This window comes from Perissodus microlepis, chromosome 14, assembly GCF_051167445.1.
Source record: "Perissodus microlepis isolate ML-2025 ecotype Zambia chromosome 14, ASM5116744v1, whole genome shotgun sequence".
In the NCBI taxonomy this organism is placed as follows: domain Eukaryota; kingdom Metazoa; phylum Chordata; class Actinopteri; order Cichliformes; family Cichlidae; genus Perissodus; species Perissodus microlepis.
In genome coordinates, this window is record NC_140474.1 from 7,185,234 (window position 1) to 7,207,971 (window position 22,738).

The window sequence follows — 22,738 nt, forward strand, 5'->3', positions numbered from 1 at the left end:
GCTCTTGTGAAACAACCGTAAAATATATCTCAACATGGGTTTGGTCAATAAAAGTCCAAAATCTTGTGACCTGTTTAAAGTTTAAATGACGTTTCTACGACAAAGTATGGCCGAGCGGTAGGCCTTCAAAGTGGCCTGGGTTGACGCCTTTTTTCTGTGCGTGCGGCGAATCCCTACCAAGAGTCATAGCACACCATTCCCGATCGAGCTGCACGAAACGGTGTAACATACGTGGGGGTCGTCTCAAAGCTGCGGGCCGTAATAAATCTGTCGAATAGTAATAAGTGTGCCATTACATAGGCACACTTAATGATCTAACTCCAACTGTGATACTGATCCTAGTCTAAAATCACATTTACGTTATGCTTTGAGATAGTCCTGATTGAACTGACTAGAAATACACAGAAATATTAGGTTAACATTTCAGTTGAGTTGGGTTTGGATATTCTTCAAAGTTCTCTTTACAGTACGTCAATGCAACTGGGTTGGGTGTGCAGTGGACCGGTCCCATGGCTTCTTCTGGGGATATTTACCTGTGCTAATTTCATATGAGCACAAATGGACATTAGAGTTGGTACCAGGGAGCCAGCAATATAAAATCATTTTAATGACCACAAATGATTTATACATGTGTTTCTACATAAAGCTCAACTGTGAGAACAACTTAAGAGAAGTCAAGGTTCAGCCTTGATAACAAAGATAATATAGGGGACAACTTACTCTTGTGACCCAAGGATGATCATGAATAATCACTCTTCCTTGCCTACTTACACACACACACATACACATACACATGCACAGGCGCACACACATGCATCACAAGCACGTAGACACACAAGCTTTTGAAGTGTAATGCACAAAAATTACTTTTTACACGATAGCATGCGGCACCCTCCCCACCCTCTTATCTCTCACTGTGTTTTGTTTATCTGCCTCCTCACCGCTGCTCTCCATTTATCAGCTGCTCTGGCATTCCTGTTAAAGCATCCCCGTGGCTTGTCTCTTGGACAATGATGGACACAGGTGGTCGGAGAAGGTGTCCACACGGCTCAGACCAGAGCACTGTCCTGGGGCTCTGGCAGTGGCCTTGAAGGCTTATCATCTCTCCACAGAAGTGCTCTTTCATGCTTTTGATCTCATATAAATTAGTTTCTCTGGCTTTTCTGTTAAAGCAATCTTCCTCCCTGCTCCTGTCACAGAAAATCCGAGTGGCGATGGGTATGATCAGAAATTTATGTGAGTGTCATTTCTGTGACCCTCATGTTGGCAGCTGGGACCTTGATTGACCATCTTAAGGACGTTAGTTTGAGATAAAGCATGAGGGCAAATACAGTTAGTTTATTATCTGAGTTCTCTAAATGTAACCAGAACAATAACCAACAGGCCACAGCTAATTATTTTCCTTGAATGCTTAACATGAACAAACATACAATGAACTTTATAAAAATACAAACATTTAAATAGTTAAAATGCCACTAAGCCCGAAAACAAAACATCAAAAGGTTGAAACTAAGATTTCTTAGTGTAATATATGTTTACTATATTACATCACCTCTTCTTTCAACAAAGCTTGAGAACTGAAGAGACCAAATGCTGTATTTTTGAAAGCCAAATGTTTTTTTTCTCTCTCTCTCTGTTTTTCTCTTACTTGTTAGAGGGTTGCAGATACTTAACAGTCCGAGGCTTCCTTTGTCATATTTTCTTTTTACAATATCCCAAATGTTTTCATCGGGTGACAGATCTGGACTGGAGGCAGGCCAGTTTAGCACATTTTCTTCTACAGTGCCTTATGTTGTAATATGTGCAGAATGTGGCTTGATATTGTCTTAGTGAAATAAGCAAGGCCTAGTCTGAGAAAAACATAATCTATTACTCTAAAACTAGTATGTATCATTTAGCAAATAAATGGATGAACGATGGCACGGTGTCGAGGTTATCCATGTTATGCAAAGTAATGAATTTCCTAAACAGCGCAGCTCATGACTTGAACTGTGTGCAGATTACCATTGTGGAGGATGCAGTGTCACTAATTTGAAAAAATAATAATGATATTAATGATAATAATAATTCTTTGTGAATGGTTTCCGCACGTTTTCCTGATCCCATGCACTGACTGCCTTTGCAGATAGTTATGTAAAAGAGTCTATTGAATCTTGCTTTTTGGCCTTGGCCCATGTGGGGCATGGCAAATCTATCAATCATTTCATGTTCTGTAGATCTTTTCAATGTTTACAATCTCACACAATAGTGAGCCCTTTTTTCATCTTTAAAGCTAAGGCTTAGCCCCTCTGAGAGGCTCTTTTTATAACCAATCATAAAAAGTATTAAAACTAATTAGCTGTGAAATGTTTGACAAGACTTTTTAAGACTCCACTTTTATGTTTTCAATGTCCCAAGCTTTCCTGAAATGTGTTGCTTAATCAAATCAAAAGTTAGTCGGGTTTTAAAAAAAAGTGTTTTTGTTTTTTTTGTTCCAACCATTTATATGTTTTTGATAAAAAATATGTTTTAATTGTTTGCAAATTAAGGTTTGCATACGTTTACATCTTAGTGGTCCTCAACCAACATACTGAAAAAAAATTAAATATGAGATAAAGAAAAAATTAAGCACAGCTCAGAGGTCCTCATTTCAGAAACAATTTTGAAGACTTCCCTGTAAAGAAATTTCTCATAGACCACTAAAAGACTTTTTTGGAGCAAGGAGCTTTGGGAACAAACAGTAACTCAGAACCTCAACATGTCACGGTCCTGGGTCGGTGACCCAGTGTTTTGAGTTTCTTGTGTCTCTGAGTTTTTGTATTATGATCTTAGTTCTCTTTGTTGCCCCAGTTTATTCTTTAGTCTAGTGTCTTAGTTTGGCTTTCTTGTATTCTCTTTAGTTTTCTGAGTATTTAGTTAGCCGCCCTCTGTGTCTCCCTGTTATTGTTCTCTGTGTTTCTTAGTTGCTCTGTCTCCCCTAGTCAAGTCTGCGTCACATTTCCTGTTTTACTTTGAAGGTCTGTGTCCTACGTGAAGGTATTGAGTTCCGCTTCCCTTGGGTCTCGTTATGTCCGATTTCTCCCAGCTGTGCTCCCCTTCTGTGTCTCATTCCCCTCGTTATTTCCCAGTGTATTTAAGCCCTGTGTTTCTCTGTGTCAGTGTTGCGATCTCCCTCATGACTGTGTGCCCCCTCTGTGTGTTTCCTTGTGAGTCAGTTCCTTTATGACTTCCCAGTTTAGTTTCATATTATTTTGTATCGCCTTAACTTCGGTCAGCAATAAAACTGTGTTTTGAGTTCATTCCTGCCTCTGTGAGCTTGCGTTTGGGTCCTCATCCTGCCTTCACACAGCCTAATCATGACACAACACTTATCTGAGATTTGACAAGTCTGCAGTGATACTGATAATGACAAATTCCAAACAATTTTAATAAGACATAAACATAAAGGGTGCATTACCTGCCAGTTTCAGGACTTTAGATTTCGAGACTATCAGAATATGACACCATACTAAATCCTGAATGCTGTTGAAAATCCTGTGGATCTATATGAAAAATGTCACTCTTTGCTTCAGTATTGCTGCTATCTGAGTGTTCACAGCATGAAGGCCTAGGGCTTTATATTAGTACTGGTTGTCTGACCTACCTTAAAGTTCCCTCTTTCCTTTTTGTTCGCTCCTCCTACTCACTGAGGTGCACCTGCTGGGGTACATTCAATTTGAAAATGGCGTGCAGTGTATTGCTATGGTTTCCTGGTTAAAAGATATGACTTTAAACTGTGTGTGGTGGTGGGCAACAGTGTGCAGTGGACTTGATGATCAGAATTGCAGCAGTAGCAACATGCGTGCAAACCTTCATCCATTCAGCCATCCATCTGGCACCACACTAGGTGTCAATTACAAACAGTGTGTCCAGGCAAATCTGTGCTCAACACTTTTGTGGTGGTTATGTTTTTTTTTTTTGTTTGTTTGCCTGTTTTAAGCCATTATTTTGGGGTCTGTTGGACCCACTACATTTTGGATTTTCTAAATCAATCCAGCTTTTAACAAACAAACAAATAAAGTAAACTAATACTAACTGACTAATACTAATACATAAGTTTATCACAATTCCCAGTGATCTGAGTCACATGTATGATTAAAATTTGGTATTAACCTCTGTTGGAGCACATTTATTTAAAAAAATTACATTATTTTTTGCTATAAAGTTCAGCCTACTGATGTGTGTTGCATACATATTTCTTGCACTTGATGCATATATACTGTTCTTACTGTTAATCTTGGACACACACAAAGCTGATTTAGGAAAATTTAGATCAGAGATCAGATCATCTCTTGATCAGGGTGATTTTCTAGACGGCATCAGATGTTAGCCTGGCTGCGCCACACTGCTAGACTGTGGGATAGCACATTCTTTGGGCAAAAAGAACATTTAGTTTCACCATTTTTGACACCCAAATTTATCCTTTTGCTAGTGAAAGCACAGTAAAATTACAATAAAATAGAAACAGTAAAATTGTGAGTAATTTGCCAAGAATCAAAAACAAGAACATAATTGTTTTTTCTTTTACTACCTGACTTTCTTTTATAATCATTTTACCTCTTTCCTCCTAATCCTACTCAATTTGAGCATGTTTCTCATACAAAGAACTGGGCTTCAGGTGTATTTTGCAGATAGTGAGAATACCTATTTATTCAAAATCATTATGATTCACTAACAAGTGCATGTACTAAGAACAAAAACAGGTTGTTGCGTATGTTTTGTGAATCTTTTACACATGTAATAGTGAGAGCCAATAAGATAAAACCAAAATAACATAAAAGGGTGTTACATGCACCTATATTTCTGTTTAATAAAATGCTTTGCTATGTCATGTCGGGGATCAATAAGACTGGCACCTTATAGATTTTGTTTGATTGTGTTGAAGTTCTTAATTGTTTAAGGAGATGTTAATTTGTTTTACCAACTGTTCTTTTTTTGTTCTTATTTTCTTACTTTTAATACCTAGATTGTCTTTCATTTGCCAAAACAAAATTTTGACCTAGTTAAAATTGTAGCTATGTGATTGTACCTCTTTTGTTTTGTGCTGAACAAGCCTGGCATAACAACATTAATCACCCAATTACTTCAGAAAATTCATGCAATAAACATTTGTTATTTGCTATAAAAAGCTGTCTGGTGCTTTAACAAGCATGCAATTAACTAATTAACAGAAAAATAAATTCCTAATAACTAGCAAATCACTCAGGCATGAAGCAGTTCTATTAAGAAGTAGCTTGTTGTTGATGCAGTAATTTTATGACCCACTGCTCCCCCCTATATGATATGTCATGATACTCCATTAACCACCATAAAAAAAAAAAAATGTATTGATATATTATCGATACTGATAATGATGCAAAAGTTTTGTTTTTTTCTTGTCTGAAAGCATAATCCAAGCTTAAAAATTAATCCTACAAAGTAATTCAAGAAAGCAGACAAAAATTGGACTACATGTTATTATATGTACCATCTGTATTAGTTTCAGAGAGAACAAAAATCCAAGACTGACACACTGGTATTGGTAATCATCAGTGACCGGTGTGATAGTTGAGAAAATTGAATCCATTATGCTCCGTGGATGTAATGAGGTGAATCTGACTTTTTTAAGCTCTTTAAGCATTCTGGCTCATTGTGCCTTATTGGAGAGGGCAGAAAAAAGTTTTTCTTTTTTTGTGATCCTCAGGAGGCGCTTGGATTTCTTGATGAGTTCCTGCTGCACTGATGTGAAAGAGATGGGATATTTAACTGTTCTGCTTCTGTGCGTCCACCCTCCAGGCCAAAAAATGTTCTCTTATTCATTATTTGGCTTGTCATATCACACAAATTGCCAAACAAGAGAACCATTTCCAAATAATATGAATCAGTTTGCAAAACTTGAGTCACAGAATCAATAAATTTCAGCTAGAGACAGCCTACCAACAATATATGATTAGGAAAAGGAAAAAAAAGTCTATACTACAGGGACTGAGTATGAGGCATAGTGGGAGGAATAATACTTATTGGCTGTGGCCACTGTAAGGAAAGAGCTCATCTCCCTCTGCTGAGGAGTGTCACATGGAATTTGTTTCCATTTGTTCAAGTCAGTGAATCACTCAGTTTTATCTCTATTTCTCTTTTCCTTTCTATGCATCCCAATGAGCTTAACGTAATATTAAAATATGGCAGAAAGCTGATGAGAAAAAATGAGTGTAATGCTCGTCTGAGCGGCTGCTTCTACCATCTGTCCCTTTTCCCTGCATCCACATCAGGTGCATTGATTCTGACTGCTAAATTTTGGTAAAAGTAGAACTCTAAAGACACATATGTGCATGTACACAGCAAAACAGATGTGTTTTATATGCTTGTGTGAAAGGTCAAATGTTCAAAGAAAATTGCCTGGTCCAACTTATTGCAGAGTGTAATGAGATGGAATTGTTTATCCATTTACAAAACACTTGTCCCAATTGATGTGGGTTTTTTCGGTTTTTGCGATACATAACAGAAAATGAGAAATTACTCCAGGTTCCGTTTTAATATGCTGATGGCCAAATCTGTCTTTGACTTTCAGTGTGACAGAGATCTCTTTAAAGCATACACACACACACACACACACACACACACACACACACACACACACACACACACACACACACACACAGAGCCCGGCAGGATAATTGGTCACAGACATATTGCAGGTGTGCTGATAATTCCCATACAGCATGCACAAGCTTAGTATTGCTTGTTGCTATGCCACCTCATGTGGTAACCAGGGAGCTTGTTAGCAATCTTATCCATTTTACAAGCTACGTAATGTGGAAAAAATATCAGAAACTTGTTCAATATTACAACTGCCAATACAACAAGCAGTATCCACTCTTTCAGAGCATGCATTGTGTCATAGAGGTTGAAGTCCTAATATGTTTGAGGCAGCTTTGTGTATAAATTTCCATCCGTCCATTTTCTGTCACGTATACATATCAGGGTTGTAGAGGCAGCGGTATAAGCAAAGATGCCCAGTCTTCTCTCTCTGGCCAACATTTCCAAAATGTTCAAAACATTTCCAAAATGTTCAAATGTCCAAACCACCACAACTGTCTCCTTTCACTGTAAAAGAGCATCAGTTTTACTCTGATAGCTGCTCATCCTATCTCTAAAGCACCCTTTGAAGGAAGATCTTATTCTTTCAGTCACTACCCAGAGCTCATGACTATAGATGAGGATAGGAATGTAGATTGAGTAGTAAATTAACAGTTTCACTTTCATCCTCAGCTCTTTCTTCAGACTGATACAGAGTTCACATCACTGCCAACGCTGATCCAATCTGTCTGTTGATCTCCTTCTCTGCTCTCCTCTAACTTGTGAACAAGACCCTGAGATACTAAAATGCTTCCGCCCAGGGCAATAACTCGTGCCAGACCTGGGGTAGGTACTCCATCCTTTTCTGTCTGAGAACCATGGCTTTGGAAGTGCCAATTCACATCCCACCTGTTTACACTAGGCTACAAAACTACAAGGTTACTTCTTGACAAAGTCAACAAAACCACACGAACAGCAAAAAAACAGGGATGGGATCTGTTTGTTAACCGGCCCAGCCAAAACCACCAGTTTAGTGTTTCTGCAGTATCTTAGTCCAAAGAAGCAACACGAGCTCAAGAGTGAAACAACGAGCATGCTCACCATTTTCTCCAGCGTTAATCGAGTGTCATATTGTAAATTTGTGAATGTGGAGTTAGAAATATCAGTTCACCAGATTTACGCAACATAGCTGTCTGCTCAAGGGCTGTACCTTGAAGCTGCATAACCACTAATAACGCTCCCAGTTCTCCAAATGAGTGGTGAGTGCCAAAGCTACACTGCAGGCACTGGCAAGAATGCTATGAATGACTGAAGAAGATAACGATCAGCGTGTTTTCTGATGTCCTTGGTATCAAGAAAGAACACTCAAATGATTAGCATTATAGACATTTGAAATAAATGATTGCAATAGCTGTCATATTTATTTTGACAGGCACTGACAAACAATATTGTTAAATCAGGGATGAGAGGATGGTGACAAATAATGCCTCCTTTCCTTTATTTTGGACAAACCCATAGGCTTGCAGACACTTCTTAGGCTCCACAGTCATTTCTAAAGCTAGAGTTTCAAACCAGCCATCTGCACCTGTGATCACTGTGAAATGTGAAGTTAGAAACTGTGAGATCTACAATACCTGCAAAACATGTAATACTATAGTTTAACTTGTATCATTAAAGTATGTGTTACTGAGATGTCTGTGGCACAGATATGAGAAAGACAAAGCAAATTAGGGTACAGAAAAGAAGAGAGGAGCAATGTCTTACATAAAAGTGACACAGAGGATTTGTTCCAGGAGACTTCACCCAATCCAATCAAGTGGGCTTTTCTGGATGAGTTCTCAAGCGATTCTTGCATGTCTTAGAAGAAAGCACTCGAGTTAACCTGTCCTTCAATAATGAGGAAATTAGCTTTTTTCTTACAAGTATGATGTTCTGCTGCATTTTGTGGCTCTTACTGCCCACATAGAAAATGTGTACACCAGCAATGTAAACTGTATCGTTAATGCAGAAGGCAGCAGAGACATGATGGTGTTATTTTATCAAATTATAATTCTTCTCAGAAAGGTTTTGTCATCTTTGCATGCCTGTTAATAATCGACGCATATAATTTTCATTTTCATTTTATCACTGTGCTGACATGACGAGTGGCAATATTTGTCTATGTTTATTAAAGTTAACACTGCATAATGTAGGTATCTAATTATATATCTTTTTTTTTTAGCTATATTCACATAGCATTATTAATATATTTATTTATAAAACCTTCCCTCCACCCAATAAATCATAATTTTTTTCAACAAAAAAATAAGAAAAACAAGGACAGTTAAAGGTTAGCAGTTAAAGGAATTCTGAAGGGAGCTCACAATGATACTGCTTGACAAAGGCTGCTTATGGAGGAAGCTGGGTGGACAAAAACATTTGACTTTAACTTGGGAGTCCACTCTTTGTTCCACAACCCTGCAATTGTTATTCTGTAAACTTAATGATAGTGTTTTTTCTGCATTAATATAACCAAAGATTAATCATATTGTTGTTTTTTGAATCATTATGGCATCAGATGCTAAACTTGATTCTTTCTATTCTAGTTTGTGAATTTTTATTGTGTTCGTTACAATTTGAAACTTGTAGAGGCTTTCATGTCTGCCTCGTGGTTGTTGATTGGCAGCCCCTAAACTCACATGGTTTCAGAATTTTGAACTTCTGTTTAAAGATTAAAGAATAAACAACAATTTTCCTTTAGGTGTGTAACTATACAGTGTTTATGGCTAAGAGTTATGTTAAGAAAACTCTTATACTTATCTCGCTGCTCATTATACTAAGCTGCTGGTCATCAGTTCATTAATTTGGTTTCTTTTTTTGTTACTTTCTTATTAAATGCTCATCTGTGTTGTTGAGTTGTTGAGTTCCTGTCCTTATGTCATTTGACCCAAATGTTTTCATTCAAATGCCTCATGGCACTGCAAGAGAATTTTCATAGTCTGTTTTGGGGAAACATTCACACTGCACAAACCCTTTAATGGCGAAGAAATGGATGGACATCCCTGTGGTTGTACTCTTGATGTGCTTCTTTAGACTCAGAAACTCATAAACTGGATACACTAAACTCTTGTCAACACTAATGATCCTCAGCGTGGGCACTGGGTCAGTTTAATACAAAGACACCATAAAAGATTAATGCCACCTATTGATTTTGGGCTTTTTATTTTGAAGCCTCTGTATTAGTTTTGTGGTGAACACCATGTTCATTTTTTTGGAGGCAGACACTACCTTAGTATGGTGGAGTTGTTAAAAGCTAATGCCAGGTAGCTTGATTAGCAAGCTGCAAACATACACTAGTGGAAGATTGACCCCTTTACATTTTAAAAATCATATCTGTTAAAGTAAGTTAAAGCAACACATCTTGTATCTTGTTCTATTTAATCTGAAAAGTCCCTAAAAACAGTCAGTGATTACTGTTGGCCTCTCTGGGTTTTTATGACCACTTTTCATCTGCAGTATATTTTAAAGTTCAGTTTTTAAAACCTTATAATGTGACCACAGCTAATTGCCTCACAGTGAGACACCAACTATTTAAATGGGTCAGGAAAGTATACCTCTGAAGCTAGCTAAGATTTAAATGGGTGCATGAAGCTGAGGATCAGGATTTTTTCATAGTGAGTAATCCAAACCATGCAGCAGTATATTATTATTTTTCCTGTCATGCAATTGCATTTGTCTCTGTTCATCAAGAACCCTCACATGAATTTTTTTTTGAGGGGAAAAGTTAGTGTTCATCCCTGAGCTTCACTTTGCTAATGTTTTTATTGTTAGCCATAGCTCTGTAGCTTTTTGAAGCTAACCACCACATGGTACCATGTGCATGGGTTGTAGAAGGGTTGTTGTGATGGCAACAGCAGCAGTGATGGCAAATAAATCGCCATGTAAAGAAATTTAAAATTTTCATCTATTTTTTTTCTCATTTTAAGTAAGATTTGATAAAACAAGTATTCTAGATTAATTTTTAGGGATTTTATAAATTTTTATCAATGATTTAAATAATCTCTTCATATATTGTATAGGGAAAACACACATTTGGTATAGCATAACAAATAACATGACAGCTAAACTTCTGAAAAAAATGTAATTATTATAGAAGAATCTTATGAAAAATAAAAAAAAAATTTTTATAACTTAGAGGATTGGTAGCGCTAAGATAAAGATGGTATAAGGGCAAAGTGTTCACTGTGAAACAGATTCAACAGCTGATTGCTTATATTTTAAAATTGATCTCACAGAAAACACACACACACACACACACACATTCTTATCAGGGCCCTGGGGACAAAAACATCACAAACATATTTAAATAACCACTATAAAATTAGAACCGTCAAAGTTTATCATCTTGTGAACATCTGCCTACTATCACCAAACCTGCAGCAGCCCAGCCCATGTCCACTCTGCTCCACAGTCTGCTCCCTCCACTGCTCTCCTGCTCAGCCCTGAAACTCGTTTGGCTGGTGTGCTCTGGATTTCACTCTTTATTTTCTCGGATTAGTTCTCCACACTATGGACTCTCTGCTCAGTTAAGCTACAGTCCCTTCGTTGCTCAGAACACCAGCAACTCATCTTGTTCTTCAACACTTTCAGTCAAACACCACATGAATACAACATGTTATTGTAAAAATTAATTTTTAAAATGTACCCCATGATTTTTTCTAAAATAGCTACATTTTTTTAGATGTTACCTATTGAGTTATTTTTTGCACCATCTATTTACGAATACTAATATGTATTTCAACTTCAAAGTCTAAAATAAAATAATAAATCATCTCAATCATCTGAAAAAAAAACTAATAAAAGACCTTTAACTTAATTTTAAATACTCATTTTGCAAAATCCTACTTACAGTTGGAAGAATTAGATGATAATTAACAATTGTACAAGAAATTACATCTTTGCCATTAGGCAATAACTTTGGTTGTTGCAGTATGGGGTCAAAACAACCCCTCCTGGTGGTGCTAGGAAGTTTCGAAAATCTGACAATTATAGTGTAGCGTACGGGTCCAGCAGTACACACACACTGAAGAGCTTCACCTTAATATAGGAGTCTAAGGGGATTGACCCCCTGTTGGAGCCAGCCTCAAGCAGTGGCTAGACAACTGCAGTTTTTGGCACTTCAACGATGACTTCATTTTCAGCTCTGTAACTTACCGCTTGGAAGTCTATGTATAAGTCCACAGAAGTCAGTGGTGAAATTGGAAATGCACACTTGCACAGGAGTTACAATGTGACTTCCAGGTCCTGATCCAAACATAGCATGAACACTGGCGGTATTGTATTACTGCCCAAGCAGGCAACCTTGAAGAGGATAGAATCCAAATTTCAATAAAGTAAGATTATTGCTTTTTAGGCACATTCAGGAAACCCGTTGATTACACCAATACTATTATGGACATGTCATTATCTGGGTGTAAATTACATTTTATATTTTGCTATTCTCCTCAGAGTGAAATTGAAGTGATAAAAGAAAAATCAGAAAAATAAATGAATGACATAAAGTTTAACTCTCTGTGGTCTAAGTCATCTTATGTGGTAACTCCAACCCTGATTAAAGGGTTGACTGGCTTGTAGGCCTCCTCACAACCTAGATAGAAAGCTGGCCTTGAAAAATGTCTGTAAATCTGACAAGAAAAAAGTATCACACACATTATTATACAACAGTATATAAATCATCAGGTCAAATAAATGCAACCAGTCTTATCACACTTTTTTTTTTTTTTTTTTAATGAACCACACAATGTCTAAATTTAACAATTTAAAAACTGACTTTGAGAGTTGTTTTCAGTGTGTGATTTTCTTAATAATTATCTCTATAGTTTTTTGTATGAAGTCTTTGTCATTTTTGTAATTGATTAGAAAGCTGACATACTGAACATTTATATTATAAGAACACTGAACAACAGTTAATTTGGTTAGCTTATAGCATACTGGCATTAAGGTAAATATTTGTGACAATAGGAATTATTATTTAAGTATATGTTTAAGTGGATCTGTCTACCTCTATTGTCATGCATTGTGGTTGCACTGGTTGAATACGCAGGATAAGCAATGTGTTACAGACATGCGTCTGACAAGTTTAACAAAGCGGTCGCTCAGCGTGGGTAAGAATCAAAAATGGTGACAGTAGTTATTGACTGTGTTGTGAATATGAGACAGGATATAGCATAACTGACTTCACCAGAGGAGAAGAGTAAGCATCAGTATTGAGGGACTGAAAGTCCACCATACCAGAATGTTATTGCCCACAAAACCAAATCTCCTGAAATCAGCTTTGCAACCCTGCAAAGAAAATCTCGGGACGGGTGGCAAGGCACAGCAAGCCAGAGACAAACCAGCAACACAGTGTAGTGTCGCTACTGTAGGAAATCATTTGAGAAAAGCAAATTCAAATGCCCAGCATATGATAAGAACAAAGTGTTGCAGAGACAATCATAAAGCATGCCCAGAACACAAAGAAAAGAAACCTGCACTCAAACCTGAATGTGAGAGTGATAGCTATTCTGTGTTACTGAAGCAGTGACAAATAATGTGAATTCAGTCAACACTAAACAAGCAAATAGCACTTTTAGGAGGAATACTAAAGAATAGCACAATATGCTGATGTGCTTACTGGTGATGGATGTCTTGAGGGAGACAATAAGAGAAACCTGCAAAGCTGTTGAATGTTCCAATGATGGAGCTGCTGAAGGAGAAACTGTAGGGCGTCCTGTGCAGAGGGATCGCCACTTCTGCTAATGCTGCATAGACTGGATCAGTGGAATAGTTATGATGAAAAAACAGAACAGCTGATCAAGGGTATGCATTGGTCCAAGACCCCTAAACAAGGCTTTAAAGTGCAGACGCTTTTCATTACCAACCATTGAAGGATATATTCCCAGCTTCAAGATCTTTACAAAGCCAATGTGTTTACAGTATGTGACAAGGGCGTAGATTTGGCATGGACGGAAGGGACATGTCCCCACCAATATTCAGCGATTATTGAATTGTCCCCACCAATACTTTGATCTATTCGAGTAAAGAAAATCAAACCCGATAGAAAGAAGAAAAAAAAGATCTGTCAACGTCTCGTTCACCCAGCGGTGCAGAAAGAGTTAAATTACGTCCTCTACTGGAGTCCTACCTCACGTGACAAATATGGCCAATGTGATTGGCTGTGCATTTCAGGGAGCTCTGTTTAGTTTTAGCAGCGGCAAGCCTGCGCTGCGAGGAGGAGAGGAGGATGGCAGCAAAAAGGAAGAACCTGGATATAAGTATTTTTCAAAGAAACCTGCTAGTCACTTAAAGCCAAATTAACTCATAAAATGTGTCCGTCATAATAACGTTACAGGCTATGCTAGGCTTTGGCCCACATCAGTCTAAAATTGTATGTAACCACGAATAACGTGTTTTGGAAACTAACTGCACAACATGCAGCACTATTAGTTATCTCAGTCTCCCAGAGTAGCATTTCTAATTTTGATTGAAACTGTCAAAGAAAACGGCAGCTTTGAGCAAGCCAGGATATTAGTTTACAGAGGCTGTTAAAATTATATGTCTAACATTAAAATGTTGGTGACACAATAATTTCATCCTAATGGTACTGACATATTCATAGGTTAATTTTTGAGACAAAATGTCACGAGGTAGTCATGATTTTGCAAATATCCACCTTGTAGTGCAGTTTGCACAAATTGTTTTAAAAATGCACTCAACCTACAAACATTACTGATGAGTCTAGATCTGCACAAATTGACAGAAACACTGAAGCAGCTACACATTTTATTCTTATTGTCATGTATGTCCTATTTGTCAGGTGACAGAAGAACCAACACAAAGCTCAGAGAGTAATGGTGATGCAAGATCACAGGTGGAATTGGATGATGACTTGTTGGTTCATGACTGTATTTGAAGCACATGTGTGACTGCATGTATTTGGAATGTCTCACTGTTATTCATCAGGTGACAGAGGCAGCTCTGCCATGTTGTAGCTCAGACAGAGGTGAAGAGGCGAGGTCACAGGTGACTGACTGATGTTTTGGTGCTATAGATTAACTAGTATTTATTATCATGACAGTTGTTAGGCTGCTGATGTAAATTGTTTCATTAGTGTATATTTGACAAAGAATCTGAATTGACATGTCTCACTTTTTATATGGCACGAATCAATGTGTTATTTTATCAGGTGGCAGTATGTCCTAGTGCAGTCAGAGGGGAAGAGCCAGGGCCAAAGGTGAGGCACATCAAGCACAGAATAATAATTGTAATCTGAGGATAAAACGCATGTACTGAGGCTGAAAGAAGCTTCAGTGCTCTCAGAAGACTAAAAAGATGGCTAAGGTTAACAATGACTCAAATGAGATTAAACAATGCTGCTGTATGTCCACCAGGAGAGACTGGACAGTATAGATGTAAAACAAATATGCCAGCAGTTTATCTCAGTTAACGAGAGGAGCAGGCATGTGTTTGGCTCCTTCACATAGTCCACATTGAGTTGTTGTGTCGGGCACCAGTAGTCCATGTCTGTTGCTGTAACAGTAGTTCATGTTTAGAACAGAAAATCTCAGCTCACTGATTTGATCGGGGCAATAGTGCCTAAACTGTTGCATAATTTTGCTGAGAGATCTTTTACTTTGTGGTAATCTTAGATGAGTAGTTTTATGGACAAAAACCACCAGGTCATTCAGTGTTCCCTTAGTGCCAAAGTATAACAGATGTTGGTGTACTATAACTGAAGTAATGATGTTAAGTCCTTAAAGTCATATTCTTTTATTGTCATGACTGTATTTGAAGCTATTTTTATTTTTGTATGATACCTGATTTATATGGATTATGGCTGAAGTAAACTAAAGCCTAAAATACTCAGTCAGTCATTTTTTTAATAGTAATTTAACATTATATAATTCACATATAAAACTATGAATTGTGATTTTAAATGGTTTAAAAGCACGTAGAATAGTATATGTAGGCAAGTATATTTCTCCTCTTTTTATTAAGAAGCAAAAACAAAAAGGAAAAGAAAAAGAAACAGGGCAGAGTTCGGTGGTTGAATCATCCGTCCCCACCAATGCCAAAACCAAATCTACGCCCTTGGTATGTGACGTCAAAAGTGGGTTCTGGCATATCAAGTAAGAGGATGAGTCTAGCTACCTTACACCATTCTCCATGTGGCTGCTACAGAGAGCTGAGAATACCAATAGTTATATGTCTGCTCCTGAAATCTTTCAGAGAAAACTGACACAAGCTCTAGATGACTGCTTGGGTTGTACATTATTGCAGCTGAGGTGTTGATCACAAGACAAAGAGAAATGCAAGAGGAAGCTGAATGTGATGATGGTGGAAAACTGAGACTGTGTCTAAACTGATATGGGCAAAAGAACATCAAACTGAATGCAGACAAGTTTAAACTGAGACAAAAGGAGGTTACATATATAGGACACCTCCTGAAGGCAGATGAACTAAAACCAGACATTGAAAAAGTGCATGACAGATGCCAAAACCAACAGATGTAGAAGGGGTCCAGAGGCTGCTGGGTATGGCGGATTACCTAACAAAGTTTTGCCCACACCTCTCTGGTCACCATGAGGCACTGAAGCAATTAACACACAGAAACTGTGAGTGGAAGTTTTCATCACAGCATGAGGATTTCTGTTCAGTTCAATTTTATTTTTATAGCACCAAATCACAACAACAGTTACCTTAAGGGGCTTGATATTGTAAAGTAAAGACCTGGTAATGATACAGAGAAAACAGAGAAAACCCCAACAATCATATGACGTCAGAGTCACCAGCTCTAACTATATCCTTTGTCAAAAATGTAAGTTTTAAGCCTGATCTTAAAAAGCATTCCTCAAACTGACAGAGGTGATTGCAAATGCAATTTTCTCCAGTCCTGAAACATTATAACCTACAGAAATAACTGATAGTGCAGTTTGATGACTCAGACACAGGTTTGGGTGGAACATTTCAGGAGGTTGAGCCTATTGTTTCTGCAAGCAGAACACTCAAAGACACAGGGTGACGCCATGTTCAAATGGAAAAAGAATCCTTGGCTGTGGTGTTCAGAATGGAAAAGTTCCACCAGTAAACATATAGCTGCAAAGTTATCGTTTAAAGTGCCTGTAAGTCATTAGAGGCCATAGTGAAAAAGCCACTGAGTGCTCCTAAATAAATTCAAGAAAAACTATGTTATGGACTCAAAACTATGATTTGGATGTGGTGTACGTATCAGGAAATAATATGTTACTCGCCAACACTCTAAGCAGAGCATATCTTCCTGAATGTCCACCATTAATATGGTCTCTCAATCAGTACAGGACAGAGGATAATACAGATTCTAATTCAAAGGATACAGCAGGGATGGCTAAAAGATAAAGTAAAAACAGTAAGCCTGATTATATAAGCAGAAAGTTCATTTATCATTTACCGTCCTCACATCTTGGTGTGGAAAGTTGCTAGAGAATGCATCTACTGACATGGCCAGTAGTCTGACCAGATAAAGACATATACAGCCAAGTGTGATATCTTCAGAGTGGTAGGCTTCACACAACCAACAGAAACCCTCCTTCCATGTAAAATGCCAAGCAGTCCATGGACAAAGATGGGATTGGATTTGTTTTCATTTGACAACAGAGACTACTACATCAGCGTAGTTATTACCAATGTTTTTGAGCAATAGACAGTTAACCAGACACAAAGTCTACTACCGTGATAAAGAAACTGAAAGCTCAGATAATGGATCTCAATGTACATCTCAAGATTTCCAGAGATTCAGCAGACTGTGGGAAAAACGATTGCTCCCATGGAGCAATGATAAGACAGAATCTTCCATAACCATAGTCATAGCCAAAAGGCTCTTGTTGCAAGTTGCAGGAGAGGATCCCTGTCCTGTACTATTAGATCACTACAATCACACATTATCATAAGGTCTGGAAACCAGTGCAGCTCAGAGACGGCTCAGACACCATGTCAGAATACTGTTGCTAAAAAACAAACAAAACAAGACTCCTGCACAGCATGATCTGAAAAACAAACAGCACCAGAGTACCTGGTACAAACGATATACTAGAAACCAGGTGACTGTGTGAGAGTACAGCCACTGGAACCTCACATACACTTGAGATTAGGTTGGGTTCTTAAGTCCATTGACACTGGGTCCTATGAAGTCCAAATGGACTCTGATGGTGTGCTAAGGAGAAATTAGAGGCACGATTAAGAGTGGACACAAAGCAAAGTCTATTCAGAAATGTGTCCTTTGTTGCAAATAGTTTTTTAATCCTTAGTGCCTCACTTTCATTCTTTCTTTCTTTTTTTCTTTCTCTCCACCAAGGTGAGGAAACTTCCTGATTGGTTAGGGACTTTCTTTGAGGAGCCTGTGGATTTTCTATGCCTGCATGGACCCAGTCAGTCCAGCAAGATGCATGTTAGGTTAAATGGTGATTATATTGAAAGTGGTGTGGATATTGTCTCTGCTATAAACCAGTAACCTGCCCAGCATGTTCCCTGCCTCTTGCCTCAGAACAGTAAGCTGCAGCCTCCCCTCATCCCCAAGTTGTATAAGTGACAGTAAAACACAAAAAATGTGTTGTACTGGCAATAGACACATCAAAAATAAAAACGGCAATAATGTTTAGTTTGTGAACTTTAATGTTAAATTGCATGATTTTTTTTTTTTTTACACACATCAGATACATTGTTAATATTTACATCGACATAACTCAAAATCTCTAAAAACAAATAAAACAGAAACAGGTTAAACTGAACTTTATTTCATTATTTCAGTCAAAAGAGCTTATAATCATAATATTTATTTGGGTTTTACTATTCCACAAATGTGCAATGAATGTCAAAAAAAGTGATGTAGGCTTCCTTTACTGTATATGAATATTGTAAATTGTAAAAAAAACAAAAAAACAAAACAAAAACAATAGTAATAAAACTAAATGTTACAGTCTTACAAAACACAAATCAAAAGGTTAAAACAAACATGGCAATCATTGTCAGGACATCAAAAAGGAACAGGGTAAAAATTTATATTTCTTTTATGGATGTAAAGCCCAAATTCTAGCATATTATATAGTATGTAGTAGTACTTATCAATAATAATAATACTAATAATAATCATAATAATAATAATAAAGGAAGGATCTCTTGAAGATTAAATGTGTCACAAAAAGACAAAGATGTGTGTAAGTGTCTTTTCTCACAGCAGGTACAGCGATAACAAACTCCTTCAGTGGTTCAAACCAGATACCACTGCTTAAACTAAATGCTAGCACACATATCAAGCCATTGCAAGACAACAAGGTGAGCACAGGAGAAAGTCTCACAAGTTTTACTCTATTCCATTTACCATCACCATTAAGAGTAAACATTAAATTACCTTCAACACCTCAAGGTTTTTTTTTCACATCGAGCACAAACACAAGTATTTTCTTTTCTTTATTTTTTTTCCAAACATACATCTGACATGGCAAAAAATGTGAACTTTCAGTTTATGCTAATTTTCTGTGTCTAGAGGGCTTGCGTGTAGGAGGCGGTATCCTGAAATTGGCTCGTCAAGCATGTTAGCTTATGTATGGTCTGAAAGTAACAGTGTAAAATGGACTATGAAAATATGTGGAGTGCTATCATATATAACTGAGTATTGTCTAAAAAAATACAGTAGCAAGCTTTTATCTTCGGTTCCTTAGATTGATTTAAACTTATTTAGGTTATATTAGTACAAACCATATTTAAAAAATATTTAAATATGTTAAGTGGGTGGGCTGTCCTTGAAAAAGCCTTTTCACTTTATCCATGATTTGTTTTTTCCAGGACAACCCTTGTATGTGATTGTCTTCACCTTTTACCCGCACCAGTTAGTTGATAACGAACACAACCTAGAGAACAAGGAATATTGGGTCAACTGTGGCCCACATTTGCAGATTTCTATGGACCATATTTGACCTTGACTGACTTCATTGATTCAGGAATGACCCTGCCTGCCTCATATCTACCTCAAGTTTACTTTATGTGATCCAGGGGTCAGGTTTGCCTTGACATTTGAGCACGATATTTACTATAACCCATACTAAGCCCGGCTCATGATTTGCGGGCCATATCTGTCCTACACAATACTTGGTAGAGCCTTAGGTGACAAAAAGTCATCCAGATTAGGCCCAAATGCATCTGCTATCTGAGAATGGACCCATGAAGTAATGAACCTCAAACCAACCTCTGAACACGTTTTCATATAAAGATATGATTAATACAGCATATGGTAAAAGGATAATGTAAACTGGGAAAGCGTAGCAAGTTGCCAATCAAGTATGTTTTTATTTCCCTTCAGATAATTGTAATGTAATTGCTAACATGAAAGCAAATGGACAAAAAAATCCAAGCAAAACTATGTCTTTGGCAACTACTGGTAGATGACAATGAAAATAACAGTAGCCTGAAGGGAAGGATAATGAGACATGGACAGTGAGCAGAAAGTAGGTACTGTTGGATCTCGAGCCCTTTGTTTTTCTTCTTAGCTAATGAGGATAACATTCTCTTCTAACAGTCCAAAATAGCCAGTCAAACTTCATAACAGCAAAGCAATTATGAAAAGTAATGAAGGATCCAGCTGAAAGACTGCCAATTCACCTCTTCACATAACAACCCAGTCATTAACCGTCATTAAAGGGGTAGTCCATGTCATTACAGATTGATAATTAGTTTTACAAATTAATTGGCATTTCTTATATTTTTTTTAGTCCACCAGTAAACACCTGATCACACATACATTATAGTATATGACTTTCAAAGAAGCAAGCATATGATTGACAGACAAACAGAATACAAACAAAAGAACCACGTTGCTATAAAAGGTCACTACCACTGTGGGAGATGTAAAAAAAAATAGAGAAAACATTTTGAGTGGCATATTCTGTACAGACAGTTGGCAAAACCCAAAATATTCAAAGGTGAGGAGGCAATAAAAAGCAAACAGGATGAGTGGGCACATGTGAAGGGTAAAGGATTGAGTGGTGGAAGAGAGTAGCTGGTGGCGAGGATGCTAACATCACGAGATAACTGGGGCCCTATAGCTTCAGTGGAGCAAGCAGCACACAATACACAGGGGATTGAGGGACACTTTCATATGACAGGGGAAAGCCCACAAGTGTTTTAAGCCTATAGAGGAAACAGAAGCAAGGTGGGGATAGATGCACATCTGTTCAACAGAGCTTTGTTTTTCACGAAGCATTTGTGGCACTATCATGTTGCCTCTCGCTGAGATAATAGTTACGTGGCATGTCACACTGATTGCTCCTTTGGGAAAGTGAATGGAGCTCGAGGGCCGTGGGTGGGGAAGCTCGTGTTGGAGTACATGGGCTCGTTGGAGGGGTGCTGAGTGTAAGGGTGCTGAGGCAGGAAAGTAACAGGGTAAGCAGGAGCAGGCTGAGACTCGGGGAATTGTTCCATGTTGCAGACACGTTGGTAGCTCATATATTCAGCTGGGTTCAAAGGCTCTTCTGGATGCCTCCCAGAGTCCTGTGTGGAGACGGAAAAAAGAAGAAAATACTGCAGGGTCACAAAGTTTTTGATGAGAGTTGACTGAGCGACTTCACAGTAATACAGTACAATACACAGCAGAGCAGCGTCTTTTGAAGTACTCAAGCATTTTATGTCTTTAAATGATTTGGGCATGTCACACTTCCGCCATGTCACATATGCACAACACAACTCTTTGCACCGAGGGCCCTATATTCATGAATCACAAAGCTGCAGATCCTTTATTATAGAAAAATACAGAAATAAAATCTTTCAATTGCAAAATATTAGTGTCACATACAGGAAAAGATAAGAGTTATCACATTTTAAATTCAAAATTTTATTCTTGATTTTTTTTCCTCAACATTAACTTTTTTCTTTTAATTTCACCACCTTCACAAGATTTAATTATGCAGTGTCAAAATCTAAAAATAGTCTGTCTATAGTTTAAAAACTCTCCATAACATGGTTCAAACCTCATTGACTCTAACTTACAAAATTATATTTATGTTAATAATCAGTGAGCCACCGATTTCACAGACGAAGACAAATAATTTATGCTGTTATCATCTTATAAAGTATTTCTTTATAAATAAATATCTACACAGAACAGCATGAAGTGTTTTGGTGTTGTAGTCTATCCTGCTTTTGTCAGTTTTTATGAAACAAAAACAACCATTATTCTGATGTTACATGGTGTTGTCAGAAGGGTCTGATTGTTCATCTGCTTTTTACAATGAAATGCTCTAAGTGCTACTTATAAAGCTTATAATGGCACTAAGATCTCTGATAGAGCAGCAAGTCTGCCTTCTCAGCGTGTCAGTCACTTTGTTATGCTTGAACTGGGAATTTGGCTCCAACTTGGGAGTCGATGAGTTAGAATCAACAAATTCAGCTGGCAGAAAAGATGCAACTTTGGTATTTATTTTGTATTAAATAATAATTTAATTAGCACTTTTTTTAGGTTCATCCTCATTATAAACATCATTGATAGTGAATAAATATGTTGTGTATGTACTTCACACTTTAATATCTGCATAAATGCGATTTCCAGACAGAAAAGGCAATTATACACCTACTTGTGGGTGACATTGACAGGTTAGATTTACCTCACTGAATATTCTGCATTACCATCAGCAATCCCTTTACTAAATTAAATTGTGTGCCAACATGTGATTTGGTAGGCGGGAAGTCAAGTTTCAAACATAATTGTTTTCCGCTGTTACATTTGTTGACACTCCTTCCCAGAATGCTCCCTGTCCAATTCAACAGATTAGTTTTTTTTTTAAATAGCACAAGCAGATGAAGCCATAAACTCACCACAGTACACCACAGAAACAAAATTACCTTAGTGGCAGTATAACATTACCAGTCATGAATATAGTGCCCTCAGCATTGAGCTGTTTTGGGGGACTCTGAGAAATTAAATTTCTAGCTTTTTAAAGAACGTTAATTGAAATCACTGAAAACCTTAAGCAGCTCTAAATTAAATAGTGCTTTTAAAAGATCTTGGATTTGCTTTGAAATGAGGTGATTATAATAAAAATGAAATGAGGTGGTGAATAGAAGACATGCAAAAACAAAACAAAATGATAAGAATGATAGTGAAAATGCAACTTACGAATAATCG

At 37.5% G+C, this 22,738-nt stretch overlaps 1 protein-coding gene across 3 annotated transcripts in view; it reads right to left on the bottom strand.

Annotated features, from left to right (window-relative positions):
• Positions 1-18,230: 18,230 nt before the first annotated feature.
• Positions 18,231-22,738, bottom strand: part of nectin1b (nectin cell adhesion molecule 1b) — a 158,780-nt gene continuing 154,272 nt past the window's right edge. The window contains exon 10 of one of the 3 annotated variants that reach the window (XM_084950605.1): positions 18,231-21,108. In XM_084950605.1, the coding sequence (XP_084806731.1) occupies positions 20,872-21,108 (237 nt within the window). In that variant the 3' untranslated portion in view covers positions 18,231-20,871. The remainder of the gene's footprint in view (positions 21,109-22,738) is intronic. The other 2 variants (XM_084950602.1, XM_084950604.1) reach the window with 2 other exon arrangements.